The sequence below is a fragment of the Rhodotorula paludigena genome (genome assembly GCF_050403205.1).
Source record: "Rhodotorula paludigena JCM10292 DNA, Rt_paludigena_JCM10292v1_ctg4, whole genome shotgun sequence".
Taxonomy (NCBI): domain Eukaryota; kingdom Fungi; phylum Basidiomycota; class Microbotryomycetes; order Sporidiobolales; family Sporidiobolaceae; genus Rhodotorula; species Rhodotorula paludigena.
This window is the reverse complement of record NW_027481454.1, coordinates 305,471-327,558: the sequence shown is the minus strand read 5'-3', so window position 1 is coordinate 327,558 and position 22,088 is coordinate 305,471. Positions and strand designations below refer to the sequence as shown.

Here is a 22,088-nt window from a genome sequence, read left to right as displayed (position 1 = left end):
GTCCGCATGTCGGCTCGTGCCAACGGAGAGTGCAAGGATATTCCAGTTACGAAAGAACGACGACAAGGGGTTTCGGAGAAAACAAACAACGCGAGTGGCCGAGCGCGGAAGAGACATGGAACCGTCTAGTCAGGTCTACCGAGGTACAGAGGGAGGCGGAACGTCTATGTATATATCGCAAAAGTGGCAAGCGACTTTTACGAGCAGTGCTTGATGATGAAGTCGCGCATCGCGACGTGATACTCGTGTGCTTGCGGAATGAAGTGACCTGCAACGGGCCGAAAGCATCAGCACCCCAGGTTGCCGCCACAACCCATCCAGACAACGACGCACCACCGATGTGCCAAAGAATCTTTGAATTGACGAACTTGGCGGCCGTATCGACCTGGTGGTCTGCAAGCAAGCCCGGGTCAGGACCGGCCCATGGCCAAATTTTCAGAGATGGATACGCACTTGGCGGGATCCAAGCGTCGTTCTTGCCAATGTAGCAGAGCGCGGGGACCGTGACGGGGGTGTCGAACCAGGTGTCCATCAAAGGGTCGGCCGGACCGTAGGCACCGACAAGCACCACGCACTTGAACGGCCGGAGTGGCCACACGTCCTCCTCGCCGATCGACGACTGCCGCGACCGCCCAAAAAACTCGGTGGCAGCGGGGGAGAGAGGCGGTGAGGATGACGATACGCTCATCGCCGACGAGACGGAGGTGGTCGAGTCGTCCGATGATGCCGAGATGGAGGTCCGTGGCGAGTAGATGTGCGACAGGCCAGACGTGATCGGGTGCAACCACGGCTTCTCGAGGAGCGGGAGGAAGTGCACGAGAGCGTTGCCGCCCTGTGAGAATCCGATCACCGCGTCGAAGGGACCGTGCTCCTGCACGAAGTTGCGAAAAGCGCGAAGCGCGAATTCGAAGGCCACATAATCGCCCTTGAAACTGTGCGTATAGTCGCGGCGCCACCAGCCGAGATATTCTTCCTCGTAGGTGAGAGGTTGTTGAGCAGCGCCAAAGTGGACTGTCGGGTGACCAAGAATCATGGGCTGAAGACGGCGAGTCAGCCCAGATGGCACGTGAAAGCGCGGTAAAGGTGACTGGAACGGACCGGGTCCATCGCAACGACGTCGATGTCGTCGCCGAACACCTTCCTCAGTTTGTACATCTTGCCGACTGCACGGGCCTGCGGCTTCAGCCCCAAGACAGGCGGGAGGAGAACGGGGGTACGCACGCATCATGTCGCCAGTCTGGCCAAAGCCAGGGAGCGCGAGTACACGGATGGGCTCAGTCGAGGTGGACATCCTTGCAGTCTTGCGTGTAGGCGGCTGGCGAAGAAGCAAGAGCAGGCAGGAAAGCGTTGGAGAGGGAGAGAATAAGAAGCGCGCGAACCGGCGCGGTTGTCGCAGGACGCAATCGGAGTGGGCTCAACGCTGAGGCGGCCCAGAAACGTGCTGCGTGGCGTCTCCGAGGGCGGGAGAGAGCGAGAAAGGCTGGGGCCAGCAAGCTCTGACACACGCTTCAGCATCCACGCCAGCAGCTGGAGCGCGGGGCGTGTACAAGCGCAGGCGGAGCACCACGATGGCCGCACGCTTGCAGTATCGGCTGTAAGGGTTCATTTCCACGTTCCAGCTCAGAGCCCAAGCCTTCGCTCGATCAGGAAGATGCCTCGGAACAAAGCTCGCGTCGTGCGCGTCCATCGTCGGGCCCGACCGCCCGCAAATCCCCGCCTCGACGCAAGCTCGGCGCCATCTCCTTGAGCGGGGGAGGGCGAAAGGAAGCAGGCTGAATGCGAGCATTGCGAGGCTGCAACGGCTCAGCCGGGAGGATTCTAGCGCTGTCTCCGCGTGGCCCAATAGCGGCGATTGGAAGGCGAGGGCCGGCGCGGATGAGGGGAAGGACGAGAAGGGGGCTGGCAGCTGGCAGGCCAAGGTGGGCCGCGCGTCGCTTTTTCTATCTCACATGTATTCATCTTACCTTTGCCATACATTTGCTCTCCGGCAGACCCTGGAGGCGATCACGCCTCCTCCGCAGCGCTTCTTTCCGAGCACACCATCTCGTCTCTTCTCACGCTGCGCCACGCCTGCGTTTTCTTTGCTTCCTCCGCTCGTCGGCTGACGCACCAGTCTCTCTGTGCCATGCTGCTCACGCACGCTGCTGCTGCTGCGGTCTTCGCGCTCGTGAACCTGGCTCGCGCATCGCCTGCTCCGAACTTCGCTCGTTCTTCACCTTTGGCTGCCGTGTCCAAGCCCAACATCGTGTTCATCATCGTCGACGACCAGGATGCGCGGCAAAACTCGATCGACACGATGCCGCATCTTCAGCGCCTCCTCGTCGACGAGGGCACCCGCTTCACCAAGTTTTACGCGCCGTGCGTCTCTCTGCCTCGCTGGCAGGTGTACATTGGACGTTGCTGACCCGTACATACTTGCAGGATTTCCGTGTGCTGCCCGTCTCGATCCAGCTTCCTTCGCTCACAGGTTCGTCGCGCTGACCCGGCATTCCACCAGACGAGGGCCTGACCTTGCTCTTGCAGTGCGCGCACAACACAAACATCACCTCTGTCATGCCCCCTTATGGCGGCTGGAGCGTGTTCAACGAGAAGGGCATGAACGTAAGCAGCCACATCATCCTTTCACACTTCGTCGCTCAAGATTGAGGTCCACAGGGCCACTACCTCCCGACGTTCCTCGCCAACGCCAATTACGACGTGCGCTACGTTGGGAAATTGATGAACGGTCACAGCGTCAATGCGTTCACGGGCGACTTCGAGGCAGACGGATTCGTCGATCACGCTTTTCTGCTTGACCCGAACACCTACGACTATTGGTCACCTGCATTCTCCCGGGCAAATGGAACAGTCGAGTACCGTCCCGGTGAATATTCGACGGATCTCGTCGCCGAGAAGGCTATCGCATTCCTAAATCAAGCGGCCGAGACGCCTGACAAGCCGTTTTTTCTGGGCGGTACGTGATACCAATTGTGCATTTGAACCGATTGCTGAGCTCGGTGCGTCGCGCAGTCGCGCCAATTGCTCCGCACTCGCACATCAGCACCTCCGGTCATTCCGGCGGGTTTCCGGGCCTCTTCGACCTTCCTCGCGCCGCTCCGCGCCATGCGCACCTCTTTCAGGACGTCAAGCTTAACTATTCTCGCGAGTCGCACAACCCGGATGTTCCCTCGGGTGCCAGTTGGGTCCGCACCCTCGACAAGCTGAATTCGACCAACGTCGAGTACATCGAGGAGTTCTACCGCGCGAGGTTGCAAGCCTTACAAGCGGTCGACGAGCTCGTGGAGGGCGTCATCAACAAGCTCGAAGAAATCGGCAAGCTTGGCGACACCATCGTAATCTACACCAGGTGCGTCAGCCAGTCGCTCGCTTCGAGGCAGCAGCCTGACTCTCTTACCGAAAGTGACAATGGGTTTGAAGCAAACGCTGGACACCGTCGGCAGCCAGGAAAGGTGAGCATTCCTGGGCCACTTGCTTCGGGTCAAGTGTTGAATCGGTTCCTCGTGCAGACTCTGCCGTATGAGGAGGACATCAATGTCCCGCTTGTCGTCCGCGGTCCCGCTGTGCCGCGCGGACTTGTCGACAATCACTCGGTCTACTCCCTCGCCGACTTGGGCTCGACGATCCTGCATCTTGCGGGCGCGCAGGCCGATTACGACCACGATGGCTCGCTCGTGCCGCTCACGCACGAGCTCAGGGAGCAGGTTGAGTGGGACGGCGGCGCGAAGGGATTCCACCTCGCCGAGTACTGGGTCGAGGGTATCGGCGAGGGTAAGTACGGCTCGGGCATCACCCGCGTCAATCAGACGTATCGCGCCGTTCGCGTGGTTGAAGGCGACGAGATCAACTATTCGTACGCTGTCTGGTGCACGGGCGAGCGTGAGATCTACGACCTCAATGTGCCTATTACATTCTTACCTTTCCGCTTGTCCAGCTTGCTCATGCCCTTCTCGCCTGCAGACCGATCCGGACCAGATGCACAACCTCGCTCTCGCTGCTCTTGCGCCAACTTCCTTCACTGCTCGCCTGCATACCCGCCTTGATGCCCTTCTCCTCGTCCTCAAGAGCTGCTCGGGCGATTCGTGCCGCGATCCGTGGAAGGTCTTCTTCCGTGACGGCAAGGTGCAGAGCCTTCGGACGGCGCTTGACGAGGATTACGACGCGTACTTTGAGGCACTTCCACGCGTGCGCTATTCGGTGCGTCTGCTCCGCCGTCTCGAGAGGGATATCGCGTGGATTGCTCAGCTTTGTCTGCAGGAGTGTCGCCTAGGCTTCCACATCAAGCTCGAGGCGCCATTCTGGACAGACGACCTCGCCTACTCGCCTGGCAAGGAGTATGCGCCACTCAACGCTGGTCTCGGCACCTCGCAGATTGTGCTCTCGGCTTAGACGGTTCCGTGGAAGTGCGACTCATGTAAGAAGACAACATGTCTATTCAGCAACGAACGGAGAGCGTCTAGGGCAAACCCTTGTACAGCTCGGGCTCCACTTTTTCCCAGACATCCCACATGGCCCCTTGTCCATACGGGAGGATGTTGTTGAAGAGAAGGAAGCACAAGTCGCGCTCGCGATCGATGACCCAGAAGGTGTTCTGTATGCGGCGGAAAAGGTGAGTGTGTGCATGTGGCGCCTACGCCGGCGAGAACAGACGCGCCGCCAAACCGCTCCAGTGTAGTGCCCTTGCGCCCCTGCCGGATGCCAGTCCCGTTCCGCCCAGCGCCCCTCCGAGCCCGAAATTGGTGTCTTGAGGTGCTTCGCCGGCCCTGGCCGAAAAAGGCTCGAGCCCTTCGTAGTGTTCTTTGCGCAGGTCGAGCACCTGTTGCGCGTTTTGCAAGTGGGGGCGGAACATCATGTCGACGGTTTCGGGGCGAAGGATGCGCGACGACTCGTCCTCGAGTGCGCCGCCGCGAAGGAGTGCGCGAAGGATCCGAAGGTACGAAGGTGCAGACCCTTTAAGGCCGGATCCGCCGTAGCGCAGCGTTTTGGAGTAAGGGATCGGGCGGCGCAAGAGGTGTGGTTGCGAAGGGTCGGACTTGTTGGCCTCGGCCATGTCGATCTGAACAGGGTTGTCGTTGAACGAGATATCGGTGATGCCGAGCGGTCTACCCAATTGTGGGTCAGTCGGTCATCGGTACGAGAAGGAACGAGCACCAGGATGAAAACATACCGGAAGATATTCTTCTGCACGTATGTCTCCAGGTCAAGCCCGCTGATCTTCTCGACAATGTACGTGAGCCAGTCTACGCTCGTCCCGTACTTGAAGTGCGCGCCAGGTTGGCTTTGTGTCACAAGGAGTTAGAACGCGACAATCAAGAGGACATCAATTGCAGCGCACTGGAGTAGCGGCATCTTGGTCAGCCATTGCTGCGAACGCGCGAGCAGGAGTGAGCGTGATTTAATCAGGCAAATCGAGGCAGCTTCGTACCCTCGTCGCGTTGAGTCGGTAGGGAGCGAGACCCAATCCCAGCTTCTCTGCTACCGCCTGTCCGCGTGGCTCGTCATAGATGTACGGAAAGCTGCGCAAAGCAAGTCAAGACATCGTCGGGGTAAGCACGAAGGTGGGAGCGCACCCAGCGGTGTGCGTAAACAGCATCCGAACCGTCACAGGCCGCTCCTTGTCCTCGAGGACGAGCTCGCCGTGCTCGTCAAAGCCGGTGAAGACTTTCAAATCTCGCAGCTCCTCGGCGTAGAGACTTGCGTCGTCCTCGAGCGCGAGTCGGCCTTGCTCGACGAGCTGAAGCGCAGCGATGGACCCGACCAGCTTGGTGCAAGAAAACAGCTCGAAAATGGAGTCCTCCTGGATGCGTTTGTCGGCCGTCGCGAGCCCTGCATGACCGGAGTAGAGCACGGGGACGTCGGAACGGGCGGCCATCACCACGAGCCGAGGGCACTGGCGAAGCGGGTCCTCCGTTGCCGCGCGGAGGTGCGCATCGATGGCAGATGCAGTAGACAGGGTGCGTGTCATCTTGCCGAACGAAGAGGGAGTCACGCGGAGCAGGAGGGCATCGTCCCCCCGGCAAGAGCGGGTCGTGGTGGGGCCGGCCGAAGTCGTCGCTTCCGGCTTCCGAGCGGGTTCCGCAGCTTCGACGACGCAGTGGCACGCGAGCACGACAGACGACGATCTCAATCACGGGAGGACCGGGAGCGAGAGTGAACAACTCAAAAAAGGGCGATCGTGAACCTTGCTTTTGCGAAGGCGCGGGACAACCTTGTGCAAGATCGCTCTACGGTCGTACCGGTAGCAGCAAATGTTGTTCGTACATTGACTTCACGCCTAACTACGGCCATTGGCGCAAGCCGACTAGTCGAGCCTCCGCACGTAGCGCCTCGCGGACCCTCCCGCACTCGCGGGACTGCCCGTCCTTCGCGGCGTGCCCTGCGTGCCGCCGCCGACAATGCCCTGCTTGACGGGCGTACTGACACCGACATTGGCGGCGGCGATGGGCGGCAGCTCCTTACGCTCGACGCCCGTAACGGTCTGCGCGTGCGCGATTTCGCCGTCGGCGCGCTTGGTGAAGACCTCGACGTCGCGCTTGTTGCGGTAGAGGATCATCTGGAGCGCGATGACGCCGTTGAGGAGCGCGCCGAGCGCAAAACCCCAGAAGAGGACGGGGTCGTTCGTCTCGGTGCGGGTCGTGAAGACGCGGGCGAGGCCTGCAGCGCGAGCCGTCAGTCATTGCCGTCTTCTCGCGCTGAGACTGGACACGAGCGCACAGCCTGCAAGCGAGTTGAAGACCAAGAACGCCGAGAGCTGGCCGGTCGAAGCGGCGCGGAAGTTCGAGACGATTTGCGGCAGCTTTGAAGAAAGCGAGAGGGGGATCGTGAGGGTTTGGAGGAAGGCGAGGGTCGAAGGCGGGACGAGCGAGCTTGAAGAGAGGGCATATGCGAGAGTCGAAAAGAGAAGGACGAGCGGGACAAGGCGCGGGACGGTCGGGCGAGACGAGTAGCTCGTGATGAGGAAGATGAGGACGGCGTTTTGCGCGAGGAGGAAGACCATCTCGCCGTACGTCGACCACGGAAAGCCGTTGCGCAGGTTGTACGCGACAGTGATGGCGGTTGCGGCCGTGTCGAGGACGTAGCTGCTCAAGCTGAGCCCGCGAGCGCTGCCGCTGCGGACGACCGTGACGATCTGCGGCAGCTTGAGGATAGCGCCGCCGGCGACCATGCCCAGTCCGAGACCCTTGGACAGCGCAAGCTTGAGGCAGCGGTCAGACGTGAAGTCGGTATTCCAGACGAGAACCGTGTAGCATTCCTGCGACCGCGAAGGACGAAGAGTCAGCGAATCGTTCGGTGCGAAGGAGATGCGGTACTCCTCGCACGCTGGCGACCGAGCTTGTAGCTCGTGAGCCCCGGAACGCATCTACCGACTGATCTCAGCCGTCGTCGAGGACGACTTGGACCTGGTCCGCAAGAATCGAGGGGGAGAAGGAATCCCCGAATGCTCCTGCCTGGGCGTCCGGCGCTGCCGTTGACCTCGTTGAGCGAGCTGCAAGCAACAGGCGCAGCTAGCATCCCATCGCGAGCTGGCTGTGCCGTTCTCGCTCGCGCTCCGTCATGCGTTTCCATCGCGTCGCCTCGTCTCCCAAGCTGCGAGTGTTGAGTGTTGACGCACCTGGCCGAGGAGGGCGATCAAGGGATCGCGCACGACTGCTGGCAGGTTGTGCGTGACGGTGTGGAGTGCGGCCATCTTTGCCGAGAAGAAGGTGCGGAATGGAAAGGTGGGATGTTGAGGATGGGCGCGGGGCGGGAAGAGCAGGGGAGCCACTCTGCTCTGCTGCTCTGCTGTGGGCGGGTACTGGCTGTGCGCTACTTCTCGCTTTGCTGCTGCTCCGTCGCAGATCCGCCGGGGCCGGACCCGCTCCGCCCGCAGTCGCGCACGCCTTCCCCTCCTCGCCTCGCCTCATTCCTTCTCCAGTGCTTCCTGCGGTGCTGCTTCCGGCTTCAGGCTCTCTATCTCAGCTTCGCTGAACCGTGCCGGGCGTGCGTTAGCTTCGCCGCCGCCGTCCTCTTTCCTCCCCCTCTCGCTCTCTCGCTCGCCTTGCCTCTCGTGACGGCTCAACAGCTTGCCGAACAGGCATGGCACCGAGCGAGCGTACCCCACTGCTACCTGCGAGCGCGACCAGTGCCCACAGGCCCGCTGCCGCGGCAGCACCGCTCTCTCCCGCCGCGTTCGAGCACAAGCAACCTCATGTCGATCCTTCCGAGCTCATTCCGCTCACGCGGAACCAGCGCTTCGGCGTTATGGCCGGCCTGTGGCTCGCGACCTTCCTCGGTGCCCTCGACATGTTCGTTTCGTCCGACTCCACCTCGTGCAGTAACTCTGATCACCGGCTTTGCCTTTGCAGGACCATTACGGCTGCCCTTCTGAACCCCATCGCTTCATCCTTTGGCGCTGCTCAGCGCAGCGGTTTTCTCGGGACGGCCTTCCTCCTGTCCAACCTCACCTTCACGCCGCTGTACGGCCGCTTGTGCGACATTCTCGGTCGAAGGATTGCCAATGCATCCGCCATCTTCCTCTTCACACTCGGCACCTTCCTCTGCGCCATCGCGCCCTCGATGAACTTCCTCATCATGGCACGCTTTATCGCCGGCGCGGGCGGCGGCGGAATCAATACGACGTCGACCGTGATCAGTGCCGACCTTTTCCCGTTGAAGCAGCGCGGCCTGCTCGGGTCCATCTCGACCTGCATCTGGGCCATCGGCGGCGCGCTCGGTGGGCCCCTCGGCGGCTTTCTGACCGACTACCTCGGCTGGCGCACCGCGTTTGGGCTGCAGGTCCCGCTCCTCATCGTCAGCCTCTTGTCCGGACTTAAGCAGATCAGCTACAAGGTTGAGGGGCACCGCGAGAAGGAGAGCGCTCGCGAAAAGCTCGCGCGCATCGACTGGGTCGGATGCGGAAGCGTCTTTGTCGGCATGGGCGCATTCTTGGTGCTGCTCGGCGCGAAGAACAACGAGAACCTGCCGGTGCGTTATGTCACGTTCTATAGACCCAGTGTGTCGGACTGACAATTTGTCCTGTGTAGTGGTCTCACCCGCTCGTCATCGCCTGCCTCGTGGTGGCGCCTGCCTTCCTTGCGCTCTTCCTGGTGAACGAAGGGTTCTGGGCTAAGGAACCGAGTGCGTGGAGGCCTTCCTTCCTCGCATCGTCTGTCCCTGACCATCTCCCTCGCAGTTCTGCCCTTCCGCATCCTGCGCCGGCGCACGCCGCTCTGTGTCATGCTCGTCACCGTCTTTGTCGCCGTCTGCAACTTTGGCGTCCTATACTCGCTCCCCGTCTGGTTCCTCACTCAATTTGACGGCGTGACGGCGGGTCAAGCGGGCGCGCACTTGTTCCCGACCAGCATCGGCAACGTCGTCGGCGGCTTCGTCGCAGGCGTGGTGCGTCGAATTGCCTTCCGCTTCCTCTTCGGACTCAGCTCTGACAGCGCCTGCTTGATTTCCGAACGGCAGATCATCCACCGCACTGGCAGATACCGCGGGGCGAGCGCTGTTGCCGGCTTTGTCTCGGGTGCGTCACGCTCGTGTGGTCTGTTCGGGTTATCTGTGCTGACGCCTCAATCTCTTGCAGTCATCGGCGTCATCCTCATCTCGCGCTTGACGCCGACGTCTCCCAAGATTGCGCAGTGGCTCGACATCGTGCATCTACCCCTCATCAGACTCTTGAGTGCTTGGCGTGCTGACAGCGTCTCGCGCAGTTCCCGATGGGTTTCGGCTTCAATCACATCTTGAACACATCCTTCGTCGCTCTCATGGCTGCCGTTCCCCGTATGTCGCTCTTGTCGCCTACCCCGGTGCCCGTGCTAACTCGCCTGCACCGCAGACACCGACATGCCCGCCGTGACGGGCTGCATGTGGCTCTTCCGCACGACCGGCCAGGTGGTCGGCGTTGCCATGACGAGCGCCATTCTCCAGGGTACTCTTGGGCACGAGCTGAGCGAGAAGCTGACGGGCAAGGGCTCGGCCAAGGTTCGTCTTTCAATGCACATTCGCGGTCCAAGGACCCTTGGGACTGACTTGTGACATGCGCTCAGCTCATCCGCGCCATCTGCTCCGACTCGTCCATCCTCCCCTCTCTCCCGCCCGCGACGCGCCAGATCGCGCGCGAGGCGTACGCGCTCGCGCTGCGGCACACGTTCTGGTTTTGTGCCGTCGGCGCCGTCGGCGCGTGGGTCAGCGTGTGCTTCGTCCCGAACCTCGACTTGAACGCCGCGCGCTCCGCACCGCGCGCTGAGCAGGCCGCTCCGCGCACGCTCGACGAGGAGGAGGCGCCGTTGCTCCCTGCGGATGAGGCGGACGAGGCGATCGCGGAGCGCAGGCTCGAGAGGGATGCGGCGGAACGTGCAGGCGCGAGTGTTTGAGCGCCTGTGGTGGCGCGTAGAGGTAGGCTCGAGTGCAGTATCAGTGCATCTGTCCCTCCCGCCGCTGTTTTGACGCGAGAGCGCGCTCGATGTGGTCAACCCTCTTTTGACATTCTTCTTGACTTCCGTCTTTGCGCTCTCGCTCACACGCTGAGCATGTCGCTGCGCGCCCGCTCGACGCGCAAGTCTGCGCAGGGCGTCTCGTACGCGGACGCGGACCCCGTGGACGAATCGAGCGACGAGAGTGACGACGCGGACGGCGAGTTCGGGAGCAAGCCGACGAAGCGCGCCAAGGGCAAGGGTCGCGGTGCGTGGCGCGTGCACAGCCTCGGAGCCGTGCACACACTGATCCTGAGCGCTCGCAGCCCCGGTCGAGCGCGGTCGCGGTCGCACCGCCTCCGACTCGGACGACACCGCCTCGAGCGACGAAGACGACGTCGACGTCGGACCGCTCCCCGCGCGCCAGGACAAGGTCGAAGAGGTCGAGTACGAGGTGCAGCGCGTCGACTTCGGCAAGACGCTCCCGCTGGAGCTGCTCGTCAACGTGAGTCGTCCATTTCGCCGCGCGCTCGCTCGATCCAGCGAACGCGACTGACTTGTTTTCCATGCTTGATCTCGACCTGTGCATCTGTGCGGGCTCAAGATCTTCTCATACCTGCACCCGTCGAGTCTTCAAGTCTGCGTCAAGCTGAGCAAGACGTTCCGCTCCATCCTCTGTTCCAAGACTCTGCTTCCCGTTTGGCGCGCCGCGTTCGAGCCGCCGGCACCGCAGTTCAAGCAACCGCTTCTCCAATCTGTGCCCCAGAAGCCCGGCCCCCTGCCGCAGCTGGATGGAGCGGACGTCGATCTCGTTAAGCTCGCTGCAGCACTGTTCGACACGCACTGCCAGGTGCGCGAGACTTGGGATGGCCCTGGTCCGAAGAAGGGTGCACAGCTGAGCGGTCGCAATTCGCAGTACTGCGACAAGTCGGTGGATCGCGGCGACCGCTACCTTCTCATCGCGCTCTGCGTCGACTGCCGCACCGCCAACCTCGTCTCGCAGGCCGACGTCGGCAAGGGCAAAGAGTGGCAGGACTTGCATCCGGCGACTCTTCAGGCGCTCGTCGGCACGTACCGCAAGTCTCACCTGTCGATCTTCATTGCTCAGCGGAGCAAGCTGACCTTTGAAGCATTGCAGTCCAGCCGAACGACACCAAGTGGTCTCGCAGCAAGCGCTGGTACCTCCGCGCCCATATCCACGCGACGTCCGAGGCACTCGAGTCGATCCAGATCGAAGACGACCTCGAAGCGAACCAGCCGCTCACGAGCAGCTCCCTCGAGATGGGTGACATGCACAAGAAGCTGAGCGCCGTCCGCAAGGGCAAGCGCAGCTGGAGGACGTACAAGCAGAAGCAGGCTCGCGAGGCGGAGGCCGAGATCATGGGCGGATGGTCGCCGGGCGTCAAGGCTTTCGTTCTCGAGCGTGTCGAGAAGCAGAAGGAGCGCGACAAGGTGCGTCGCACGAATCCTCAGGAGCTGCCTATGTGAACACAGCTCGTGCCCTACAGCTCGCCGAGTGGATCCGCCAAAACGACGCTCACCTCTTCGACGAAATCCGCGCTGAAAAGATGGCGCGACTCGGTTTTGAGAATCGCATGTGTGTCGGTCGCCGCGAGAAGTGCGTTGATCTCTGCCTGGCTCATTCCTTTGTTTGCAACCAGAGCCGTGCACTCAAGGTACTGATCCTGGCTTCTCGCAGCCTCGAGGAGCGTGTCGTCGAGTCTGGCGTCTTCACTTCTGTCCCATGGGTTCTATTCCCGATCACCTCGTTTCTTCACATGCTGACCTCTGGCATTCCAGCTGCAAGGACATGAGCTGGTACACTCACCCGCTGGTGATTAAGCCGGAACCGGTCACGGACAAGAGTGCGACCACTTTACCTGCGAGCCCCACCGCATTGAGAACGCTGACCTCCCATACATGCAGTCTGGCAAGCGATCTCGCCGACGCTTTTCCGCATTCTCGGCCGGATCGTCGCGCGCAACGTCTACATTCGCTGCGGCAAGAAGAAGCGCCAGCTCGACGCCGACTCGGATGACGAGGTCGACCTTCTCAAGCGTCGTCCCAAGTCCGTTTCCGCTGCTGGTAAGGGTCGCCTCTTACTCAAACGCCCTTCCGGCTGTACTGACGCTCTTGAGTTCCACTTAAGGCTGGAAGTACGTCCGCCCTGAGCTTGCAGACGTCATCAAGGAGGAGAAGGTCAGGGCGGTCGAGCGGCAGAAGCTGGCGGCCGAGCTGAAGGCGAAGGCGCCGAAGATCTCGCCCGCTCTACAGAACGCCAAAGACTCGTTCTTTACCGAGCGGTACAAGAAGATCAAGACGATGCAGCCGAGCAAGGCTGCTGCTGCCACGCTGCCTCGTCTGGGCGACTTTCTCTCGCTTCCGAGCGTCGAGTCGCTCTACCAGGACATCCAGTTCGGCACATCGAGCAAGGACGCGAAGATCGAGGAGGACATCGAAACGTGGGGCAAGGAACACCTTGACGACGTGCTTGACGACATGCAGTCGTTCGCTGTCGACACTCGCTTCGAGGCGCTCAAGCTCATTCTCGCCGCGACGAGCGAAGACCCGGACGCGGTACTCGAGGGACTCGACATCGACGCCCTGCAGGACTACGACGACGATTTCTTCCTGCGCCCATCGTCGTGGCTGTCCTGCGGCTTGTGCACCTTCAAATTCGGCCCGCTCCCCGCCGTACTGCAGCACATCCACGACGAGCATCCGCTCGTCAGCCTACCCTTTCGCGACGTCATCCGCCCGCCCATGCTCGAGCTCTCGCTCGAGGTCGCGTGCGCCTTTTCGGCCGTTCTCGAGCTCGCCGGTTTCGACGGTGACGACAGCGAGGTGACGTGCGACGAGCTCACCGAAAAGCTCGACGACCACATGCTCCTCTATAAGAATGCGCCGAAGGGCGTCAAGAAGCGGGGGACGTGGATCCAGCTGGTGCGTCGGCGTGCAGCTTCTGACAGCCGCTTCATCCATCCGGCTGACGATGCCATGTCACGTCATCGCAGATTCAGCGCATCACGCTCGAGGCTCGTGACGAGCACAAGCAGGACCGCGTGCTCGATGTGCCCGTCCTCGTTCTCAAGAACCTCACCGGCCGCGAACGCCGCATGCGCAACATCTACGCCCGCCGTGGGATTTACTGGTGAGGCGCTGAAGCGAGGGAGGGGCATTCGGTCGCTTGAACGGGGGAGGTACGAGGTTGTGACGCTTGCTTGTGCGTTGTGCCATGACTCCGCTTTGCCTCAGCTGCGAGAAGGGCCGAAGAGACACGGATCTAGCGATACAGAGCTGCGAGCGGCTAGCGAGGGGGCACAGACAAGAAGGAAGAGACCGCCAACGCATGGACGAGACAGAAGAGAACCTGTACAGATCACCGGCAATCGCTCACTCGAGCAACTCCCTGAGCTCACCGATCTCCCTCGCGGTCCTCTTGCGCACCCGCTCGCGCCGGACCTCTTCCGCATCTTCTGACGTAGGCGGGAAGTTGCCGACCTTGTGCCCCTGCGCGGCCGGACTCGGGGCGAATTTGCGCTGCCGCAGCCCGCCGTCCTCGCCGCTAGCCGCAGGCGCAGGAGCCGGCGCACAGGCGTCGCAGATGGCGCGGAAGGTGTAGTATAGCGTCTCTGCCTCGGCGAGGAGAGAGGCGAGGTCGAGCGTCTGCGAGAGCTCGTTGATGTACTTGAGGATCTGCGTCCAGGGTCTCAGCGGGGGTCAAAAGCAAGATGAAGCGATGCGACGTACCTCGTCAAACTCGCGCAAATAGCGGATGACGACGTCGCGATTGGCTTCGAGGATGGCGAGCGCGAAGAAGAGGTGGAAGTGCGAGCCGAGGTGCTCGGTCCAGAGGACTTCCCATAGCCGAACCGTGTCGTCGAACGAGAGCTCGCGCTTGAACGAGGTCAGGAGCCAGCGGAAACAGAAGAAGAGGTTGAGGGAGCCCGTCTCGTCTGCACGACGTGTGGCAAGGTGAGTCGTCGCCTCCAATAAGGAGCGCTGGCGCGGACAGGGAGCTACGCACCGAGATGGCGGTACAGCCCGCGGTCGATGGTGCGGATGAGCGCCTGCAACTGCGACAGCTGCCGCTTCATCCCGCTCTGGTCCTCGCGGAAGTTGTCGGCTTGGCGACGCATGACCTCGTCGAAGCACGCGTACGCGAGCCACTGCTCGCCGTCGACGACGACGTAGAGCGGGGAGAAAAGGTCCGACATGCCCTGGACGTAGTTGCGCGGCGGGTCGAGCGGCGAGGCGGACGAGGTGGGTGGTGAGGGGGAAGGCGGTTCCGGTGCAGGTGCTGGCTCTACGGCAGGCGTCGCCGGCGGGGTGGGAGGGTCGGCTGCGAATACCCACGTCATAAGCACGTCGTGAGCGGCACGGACGTGAGCGTTCGAAGGCGGGTGAGCACCAGCGGACGGATCGACGCCGGCGGGCAGGTCTGACGCGAATAGAGGATGTGTGCGGTCGGTGCGGCGGCAATCAATCTCTGCACGTCGTTGTGCAATGAGCAAAGAGCTTTCAATGCCAGCGGGGCAGAGGCACGCACCGACGCGGTGGTCCTCCTCCAGGAAGCGCTCCGTCTTTTGCAGCGCCTCGTTGTCCATCCACCTGCGTTTGGCCGCCTCATACTCGCTGCTTTTGGCGTCGACAATCTTGCTCCGCTCGGCCGCCGTTGACGTCCAAGGGTAGACCTTGAGGAGGAACGGCCAGACCTGCTTGCGCACCTCGTCATCGGCGAGTCCCTGCGAATCCACAGAGAGCACCGTGTCAGCAGAATTTTTTCAGAAGGTGAGGCAGACACGAAGCAGCGACCCACGCGCTGGAAGATGCGGCGCTTAGCCTCGGCCTCGTCGAGCAGCAGCCTCCCCTCGTCCTGCTCGAACCACGCGCCCCACTCCTCGAGCTGGATCGGCGTCCTCGGCGCGCGCGTGCTCCTCGGCCTCCCCTCGATCCTGTACGTCTTGCTCAGCACCTCCCACATCCCGCCCTGCTCGCCACCGAGCTCGTCCTCGAGGAAGCCGGCATCGTCGACGCCGTACTCGGCCTTGCGCGCGCGCTCGCCCTCCTCGGCGACGATCCGCGCCCACTTGGCGAGGTACACGCGCGCGCTGTCGTACGTCCCGACGCCCGCGGCGTCCGTCAGGCGCGAGACCTCGCCTGGCGCGAGCGCGAACTGCGCGATCGGCTTGGGGACGTGCTTTGCGAGGGGCTTGGCGAGCGGGTGCGAGAGGACGGTCGAGGCGGCCTGTTGCGAGAACTGACGGGCGCTGCGAGTGTTGGGTGCGAACGTCAGGTGGGAACGAGTAATGGGCGCAAAGAAGGGAGGGCAACGCACTTGCGAGTCAAGCGGCTGAATCCACTCAGCACGCTGAACGTGAGCGGGTCCATCCCGCCCTGGCCCTGCGAGCCCCTGTCGCCGAGCAGCACAGCATCCGGGTCGTCCGGCCATTCGACTTCCTTCGGCTGCTGGCGACTGGCGCGCGCACGCCCCGTCGCGGGCGAGCTCTGGTGGAGGATACTGGTCCTCGCGCGGTTCTGCGGCGCCGACCCGCGCTGGTCCCTCGTCGCCGCCTCGAGCCCCGCGTCCTCGGCGTCGCCGGCATACGCCCGTGCAGGTGCATGCGCATCGAGGTCCTCGCGCGAAGGGTTGACGAGGTAGACGCTTGGGTCGAGCTGCGAGCGCACGAGGAGCGCGTACGGCTTGAGCGCGGCGAGGAACGACTCGCCGCCCCATCCGGGCGCGAGCGTCGAGCTGGGGCGGGCGGGCGACGCGCGCTGCTCGCGGTCGAGGAGGGTCGACTGACTCTCGTCGTCATGGAAGTGGAGCGGCGGGAGCGTAATGCCGCCGAAGAGCGAGAGCGTGAGCGTGCCGACCCACGAGGTGAGCGTCGGTGGCTGCACGTGGATCGAGTAGAGGGACGAGATCGGGTGCGAGAAGGCGTGCGCGCGAGGCGAATGCAGGTCGGGATGGGAAGAGGAGGACTCGACAGGGGGGGCAAGGTGCACGAGGATGTCGCGCTCGTTCTCTGAAAGACGCAGGAGCGTCAGTAGCTATGCCAGAGAATCGGTATAGGAAGCCAACGCACGAGAGCTCAGTTCTACGAGCACATAGGCGTCAAAGTCGCGCGTCCCCTCGACGAGTTTCTCCGGGATCCAGCTCACGAGGTGCTTCCACCTCGCCGCTCCGCCCGTCCCCTGCTCCCCGTCGCCGGTCCCGCCGTCCTGCCGCACGCGCACGACCGAGAGGAACCCGGGCAGGTTGTCGCGGGCGTGCGGCGACGGGTGCAAGTAGACGGCCGACTTGCTCCACAGGAGCTCGGCGAGCTCGCCCGCGTCGGGCTCTTCTGTCAGGCCCATGCCCGCGACGGCTCGGGTCGTCCCGGCGAGAGAAGCGGACGAGGTGGCGGTGCTCGTGCCGGAGGCTGATGACGCCTCGACGGCGAGCGGGTCGCGTGGGGCGCTGCTAGTCGTCCCAGAGGCTTTCGTAGAGTCACTGGGCTGCACCGACACTTCGACCAGGTCGTCCGTCTGCGCGAGAGAGCGGGATGAGCGAGGTGGGGGAGACACTCGGAGACGAAGCGGGACTCAGCGCACAGAGCGGCTGACGACGTTTGCGAGCTGCGAGGGGGACGGAGGGGTCTGTGGACCGCCACCCATGTCGCTCTCTGTCTTGCAACAGACCTCGAGAATTGCGCAGAGGCGAAAGGTGATGAAGGGCAAGGCGTTCGGCAAAGCACACGCAAATCTACGGAGTGTATTTACGAGCCAGACGAGGCTATGAAGCTCCTCTTGAGGCCGCTTCGCACGTGCTTCCACCGAGTGTGCGGCGAGACGACCGTCTCCTCGTCGTTCCGCGTAAGACCGAGCGAGCACACCTCGCTGTCGGCGAGCATTGTAACGGCATCGCACCCTCGACATTACGACTCGACGCCATCCACTACCGCTGCACAACCTTCCACTCCCCGCTCCTGACTTTCGCCCTCCCCTCGTCGTCCAGCCCGCGCATCGCCTCCCTCCTGCCCCACGCCTTTCCCGCCTCGACGGCCCACCCGCCCATGGCAACCGCCCACACGAGCGTCGAGGCGTAGAAGAAATTGGCGTTGCCGCTGTTGCTCCCGAGCCAGAGGTGCGAGAACGAGGGGAGGAGGAGGAGCGCGTAGAGCGGGAGGAGCGAGTGGAAGAGCGGAGAGGTGACGTCTATTTTGCGGGTGGCAGGATAGGGTTAGTGAAACCGGCGATGTACACGAAACAGAGAGAGCAAGTTGGGACGGGACGCACGCGGGAGAAGCTCGCTGTAGCAGCCGAGGAGGGCGTGCCACAGGCTCCAGTCGCCGAGCGAAGGGTAGCTCTTGAGCAGCGAGATGGCGCCAATGAGCAACACGGCCGCGAAGAGGGGGTCCTTCCTGTGTCCCGCAGACGCTTGCGATCCTGTCAGCACAATTGCGCGTGCGCGAGCGGACAAGGTGCGCTAGACCGAGAGACACGCACCGGTAGTGGATTGTCAACGGCGCGACGTATGCGAGCGGATGCAGCGCAAAGACGACGAGGAAAAAGGCGCGGAAGTGGTCAAACATTTCGATGAAGAAGTACCATGCGAGGCCAATGTTGGGCGTCAGGTCGGGGATCGTGAGGCTGCGGGTCCGTTGGGCGGGTCAGCAGAGGTTGCGCGGGAGAAGGGTTTCAACGGTGCGCACATGACGCCGTAGACGCTCGAGAGGAAGGCCCAGCTGCCGGTGAGCCAGCGACTGAGGGCGAGGAGGACGGCCTGGTGCCCTACAAAGGCCAGCACGCCCTCGACTGCGCAGCTAAATCGCGAGCGAGGCGCGCGCTCTGACGACGCCGGCGAGTTTGTGGCGAGATGCACTACGAGGATTAGCGGCGGGAGGAGCAGGACGGGGTAGAGCGAGAGGTGCGTCGCGAGCGAGAGGTGGAAGGCAGCGGTGATGAGGGAGCCTGCGGGGTAGAAGCGTAAGCGCTAGGACACGAAAGAAGTGCTCGGGCGAGGTGACGCACCTTCAACGGCGGAACTGAGCGCAAGCGCGAGAAAGAGGTTGGAGAAGGAGGTGGTCGAGCGAGCAAGGGTCGTTGCGATGGCGAAGGGATGGAAGAGGTAGCTGGCAGGCGTCTCACCGGGTCAGTGAGAGGCCCTCGCGCACCAAGGGGAAGGACAAGACGCACAGGGCTGCGACCCATGCTCCGGTCCACTGCTGTTCGCCGTCGTCGACAACGAGGGGTCGTCGTTTCCTCCTGTCTGCGACGCGCGCGAGTGCCCACGCCGTGAGGACGTCTGCTGCGATCCATGCGGCCCAGGAGAGCGCCGGCTGGGGCGAGTGCGGGTCTGTGAGGGGCCCGAGGAGGGCGAGAGCGAGCGGCGGGTGGTGGACTGCGCCGGCCTCGTAGGGGTTGAGCGGGGTCGGGAGGTGGGTTGCGAGGTGGTGGCCCTCCTGCACTGTGTGCTCGCGTGCTCGTCAGTGCTGCCCCTGCCCTTGCACGAACAGCGAGTGCGAGCGCACGTCGCTGGAGGGCCGAGAGCGGGGTTGCGAGTTCGTTGCGGGCTGCGAGCGAGCGTGGCCAGGTCGGGTGCAGTGCGAGGGCTGCGCGCAGTGCTGCTCCTGCTGCCAGTACGCCCGCCTCCATCGTTTGCCCGTGCGCGACGAGACCCGGCTACGGGCGATCGGCGTCCCGGCACAAAGTCTCCGGCGCACCCGTCCGCTCGCTCTTCGCTCTCGAGCTTGTGCAAGTCCAAGTCGAGCGAGCATGGCACCGTACGGATCCCTTGTCCCCTTTGCGGAACCCGCCAGCATCCGTGTGCGCCCCTCCCCTCCGCTCGGCTTTCACTCGCATCTCGCACTCACCCCCACATCACCGCCGTTCCCTCTCTCTTCCCGGCTACGTGCACAGGACCTGCCCTCGCCCTACTTCAACGACTCGCACCACAAGCTCAGGAAGGCCGCGAGGGAATGGCACGTCGCAGGATCCCTCCTCACTCTTGTCGCTTCCGCGACCTGAGACGACTCTCGACCACCACACAGGGCAGAGCAGCACATCATGGACGCCCCCTTCGAGTGGGAGGAAGAGACCAAGGTCGTCGACCCCAAAGTCTACGCCGACGCCGCAAAGCAAGGGATCGTCACCTGCCTCGCCTTTGGGACCAAGATCCCCAAAAAGTGGGCCAACAAGGACGGGACCGTCTTTGGCGGAGTCAAGGTTGAAGAGTGGGACGGCTTGTGCGTCGGTGGCCTTCCGTCTTGTTTGTCCCGGAGTGTTGAGCGGGACAAACTCCCGTCTCGGATGGCCTCGACTCACCGCCTTCCCCTGCCGCGACAGCCACGACATGATCCTGATCGACGAGCTGCACCGCAACGGGTCGCTCGGTGTCGGACAGGGGCTCTTCGGCGGATTGCAGATCGGTGGGTCGCCGTCTGCCTCTTCCGCGTGTCGTTCGAATCCCTCCTGCTCTCGCTAGGACAACCTGCATGCAAAGTCGTTGTTCGCGAAAGCTCACTGACCCCCTGCTCTCGTGCAGGCTGTCCGCCCATCTACCACTTTGGCTCGCAAGAGCTCCAGGACCGCGTCCTGCCCGAGATCCTCTCGGGCCAGAAGCGCGTCTGCCTCGCCATCACCGAGCCCGAGGCCGGCTCGGACGTCAAGAACCTTTCGACCGAGGCCGTGCTCTCCCCCGACGGCAAGAAGTTCATTGTCAACGGCGTCAAGAAGTGGATCACCAAGTGCGCCACCGCCCCCTTTTTTTCCGCCCTTCTTCCTCTGCCCTGACTCGGATGAGTGAACAGTGGGATCTACTCGGACTACTTCACGACGGCGGTGCGCACGTCGGGCAAGCCGGGCGAGACCAAGGGCATCTCGTTCCTCCTCATCCCCAACGGCGAGGGCGTCACGCGCCGCCGCATGCAGATGAGCGGGCAGCACTGCGCCGGGACGACGTACCTCACCTTCGAGGTGAGTGGCCGCTCTTTCCTGCTACTGTGCGTTTGGAGCGTGAGATCGGAGGCTGATGATGCCATGATGAATGCGCGCAGGACGTCGAGGTCCCCATCGAGAACCTCATCGGCGAGAAGGACCAGGGCTTCAAGATGATCATGAACAACGTGCGTTCTCTTTGCGCTGTCCCTTTTCCCGGATACCTCGGCTGACTCGCTTACCCGCTCCGCAGTTCCGCCACGAACGCCTCATGTCCGTCGGCGGCCGCCCCTCCCCTCGGGCTCTCTCCCGCAGCTCTGACACCATATCTTCTTACGCGCCGTGCAGGATTGCCATCGTCGCGCAGCGCCTCGCACGCGTGGCTATCGAAGACTCGCTCGCCTACGCCGCGCGCAGGAAGGTCTTTGGGAAGCGCCTCATCGACAGCGAGGTCATCCGCAACAAGGTGCGTCCCGCTCATGCGGATTGAGGCTGCTGCGTGTCCCGGATGCAGTGCTCACCAAGGTATGCACGCGTGCAGTTTGCGCACATGGCGAGGGTGACGGAGGCGCAGCAGGCGTGGCTCGAGGTGCGCTTCCACCATTCCGTCTCTCCTTGATCTCGCTTCTCAAGGCGTGGCCCTGTGTAACATGGCCCTGACCCTTCCCCCTTGTGCAGTCCATCATCTACGCCTCGGACCGTCTCCCGCACGACGTCGCCAACGCGCGCCTGGGCGGCACGACGGCGCTCCTCAAGGCGCACACGAGCATCACGCTCGAGCTCGTCGCGCGCGAGGCCGTCCAGGTCCTCGGCGGCATCGGGCACACCAAGGGCGGGCAGGGCGAGCGCGTAGAGCGCATTCGCAGGGACGTCAAGGGCGTCGCGATCCCGGGAGTGCGTTTCCTCTCTCCTTGTTCTTTGTGCCAAGTCGGCGAGTGCAGGCGCTGACGTGATTCCACGCCGGATACAGGGCAGCGAAGAGATCATGCTCGACAACGGGATCAAGCAGGAGATCCGCCTCGCGCTCGGCCTCGGCGCGAAGCTCTGAGCCTCGCCGTCTCCGCCCGTCTTCATCCCGCTTTCCGTCTAGTTGTAGTGTTGTCTCTGCTGTATTTCGAAGTCGTGCACAGTGATGCGATCTGGACGCTTACGAGGGAGATTGGGAAGGTCCGCGTGAGCAAGCAGGCACAGCGGGGAGCGGCAGGAAAGAGGTGGATGCCTCACAGGGCTCTGCGACCTTTTATTTTCCACTTCAAACTCGTGTGTGTCCTCCCAAGATCGCATGGCCCCGGTTGACGGGACTGGAGCGTTGACGAGGGCAAGAAGCGCGGAGGTCAGGATTCACTTTGAACGCCCTCGAACGCGGAGCGAAAACCTCCGCATTGAAGCTCCTTGCGACAGCAACGTCAGTACAGAAGGTGGCCAAGGCACAGGCATCGCACAGACGACTCTGGGCAGACTCGGAAGTCGAAGGAGGTGACGACCTTCAGTCGACCTCGTAGACGAAGCAAAAGCCCTGAGATGGAATCAGCCGATGTGTAGGTCCTCAGTGGGTTCGAACCAGCGCTTGCGCTCGGCGTGCGCTTCATGCGAGGCCATCAAGGGTGTCGGGAGGAAGCGATGAAGCGATGAAGCGAATGATTACACACACGGCGAGAGCCAGATACGGACGCTGCGAGGGCTCTAGCAGTCTGCCACTACAACGCAAACCGGACAAGAGCCCTGCTGGCTGCAGACGAGGGGAGTGAGCGAGGTCAACATCGGAATCCCTCT

At 62.9% G+C, this 22,088-nt stretch overlaps 9 protein-coding genes across 9 annotated transcripts; 4 read left to right on the top strand and 5 right to left on the bottom strand.

Annotated features, from left to right (window-relative positions):
• Positions 1-197: 197 nt before the first annotated feature.
• Positions 198-1,291, bottom strand: JCM10292_004797 (uncharacterized protein; the record flags this gene model as incomplete). The annotated part of the gene is made up of 5 exons (XM_076646333.1): positions 198-268; positions 334-393; positions 454-1,036; positions 1,099-1,163; positions 1,222-1,291. 5 exons carry the CDS (start codon positions 1,289-1,291, stop codon positions 198-200), a joined length of 849 nt encoding a protein of 282 aa, XP_076508089.1.
• Positions 1,292-2,125: 834 nt separating this feature from the next.
• Positions 2,126-4,386, top strand: JCM10292_004796 (sulfatase family protein; the record flags this gene model as incomplete). Its single annotated transcript, XM_076646332.1, has 9 exons — positions 2,126-2,358; positions 2,422-2,467; positions 2,524-2,601; positions 2,656-2,953; positions 3,010-3,346; positions 3,401-3,449; positions 3,507-3,896; positions 3,958-4,194; positions 4,255-4,386. The coding sequence occupies 9 exons, from the start codon at positions 2,126-2,128 to the stop codon at positions 4,384-4,386; spliced, it is 1,800 nt and encodes a 599-aa protein (XP_076508088.1).
• Positions 4,387-4,453: 67 nt separating this feature from the next.
• Positions 4,454-5,962, bottom strand: JCM10292_004795 (serine hydrolase domain-containing protein; the record flags this gene model as incomplete). The annotated part of the gene is made up of 6 exons (XM_076646331.1): positions 4,454-4,588; positions 4,652-5,099; positions 5,165-5,275; positions 5,333-5,361; positions 5,423-5,513; positions 5,568-5,962. The coding sequence occupies 6 exons, from the start codon at positions 5,960-5,962 to the stop codon at positions 4,454-4,456; spliced, it is 1,209 nt and encodes a 402-aa protein (XP_076508087.1).
• Positions 5,963-6,298: 336 nt separating this feature from the next.
• JCM10292_004794 (uncharacterized protein) lies at positions 6,299-7,684 on the bottom strand (the record flags this gene model as incomplete). Its single annotated transcript, XM_076646330.1, has 3 exons — positions 6,299-6,651; positions 6,712-7,249; positions 7,610-7,684. The coding sequence occupies 3 exons, from the start codon at positions 7,682-7,684 to the stop codon at positions 6,299-6,301; spliced, it is 966 nt and encodes a 321-aa protein (XP_076508086.1).
• A 389-nt stretch (positions 7,685-8,073) lies between these two features.
• On the top strand, positions 8,074-10,355 carry JCM10292_004793 (uncharacterized protein; the record flags this gene model as incomplete). Its single annotated transcript, XM_076646329.1, has 9 exons — positions 8,074-8,282; positions 8,343-8,961; positions 9,021-9,114; positions 9,170-9,375; positions 9,448-9,505; positions 9,566-9,633; positions 9,693-9,762; positions 9,818-9,963; positions 10,029-10,355. The coding sequence occupies 9 exons, from the start codon at positions 8,074-8,076 to the stop codon at positions 10,353-10,355; spliced, it is 1,797 nt and encodes a 598-aa protein (XP_076508085.1).
• A 156-nt stretch (positions 10,356-10,511) lies between these two features.
• JCM10292_004792 (F-box protein) lies at positions 10,512-13,549 on the top strand (the record flags this gene model as incomplete). Its single annotated transcript, XM_076646328.1, has 10 exons — positions 10,512-10,662; positions 10,721-10,899; positions 10,999-11,244; positions 11,311-11,465; positions 11,525-11,846; positions 11,903-12,012; positions 12,195-12,259; positions 12,321-12,479; positions 12,544-13,337; positions 13,409-13,549. The coding sequence occupies 10 exons, from the start codon at positions 10,512-10,514 to the stop codon at positions 13,547-13,549; spliced, it is 2,322 nt and encodes a 773-aa protein (XP_076508084.1).
• Positions 13,550-13,787: 238 nt separating this feature from the next.
• GYP7 (GTPase-activating protein GYP7) lies at positions 13,788-17,054 on the bottom strand (the record flags this gene model as incomplete). Its single annotated transcript, XM_076646327.1, has 8 exons — positions 13,788-14,090; positions 14,145-14,350; positions 14,422-14,883; positions 14,944-15,139; positions 15,214-15,664; positions 15,733-16,423; positions 16,484-16,925; positions 16,992-17,054. 8 exons carry the CDS (start codon positions 17,052-17,054, stop codon positions 13,788-13,790), a joined length of 2,814 nt encoding a protein of 937 aa, XP_076508083.1.
• Positions 17,055-17,334: 280 nt separating this feature from the next.
• GAB1 (GPI-anchor transamidase subunit GAB1) lies at positions 17,335-19,034 on the bottom strand (the record flags this gene model as incomplete). The annotated part of the gene is made up of 7 exons (XM_076646326.1): positions 17,335-17,594; positions 17,676-17,800; positions 17,886-18,029; positions 18,092-18,350; positions 18,411-18,511; positions 18,576-18,846; positions 18,911-19,034. 7 exons carry the CDS (start codon positions 19,032-19,034, stop codon positions 17,335-17,337), a joined length of 1,284 nt encoding a protein of 427 aa, XP_076508082.1.
• Positions 19,035-19,154: 120 nt separating this feature from the next.
• Positions 19,155-21,363, top strand: JCM10292_004789 (acyl-CoA dehydrogenase family protein; the record flags this gene model as incomplete). Its single annotated transcript, XM_076646325.1, has 12 exons — positions 19,155-19,205; positions 19,299-19,360; positions 19,430-19,624; positions 19,725-19,807; positions 19,924-20,125; positions 20,189-20,354; positions 20,435-20,503; positions 20,569-20,588; positions 20,664-20,781; positions 20,857-20,904; positions 20,994-21,209; positions 21,286-21,363. 12 exons carry the CDS (start codon positions 19,155-19,157, stop codon positions 21,361-21,363), a joined length of 1,308 nt encoding a protein of 435 aa, XP_076508081.1.
• Between the last annotated feature and the right edge of the window lie 725 nt (positions 21,364-22,088).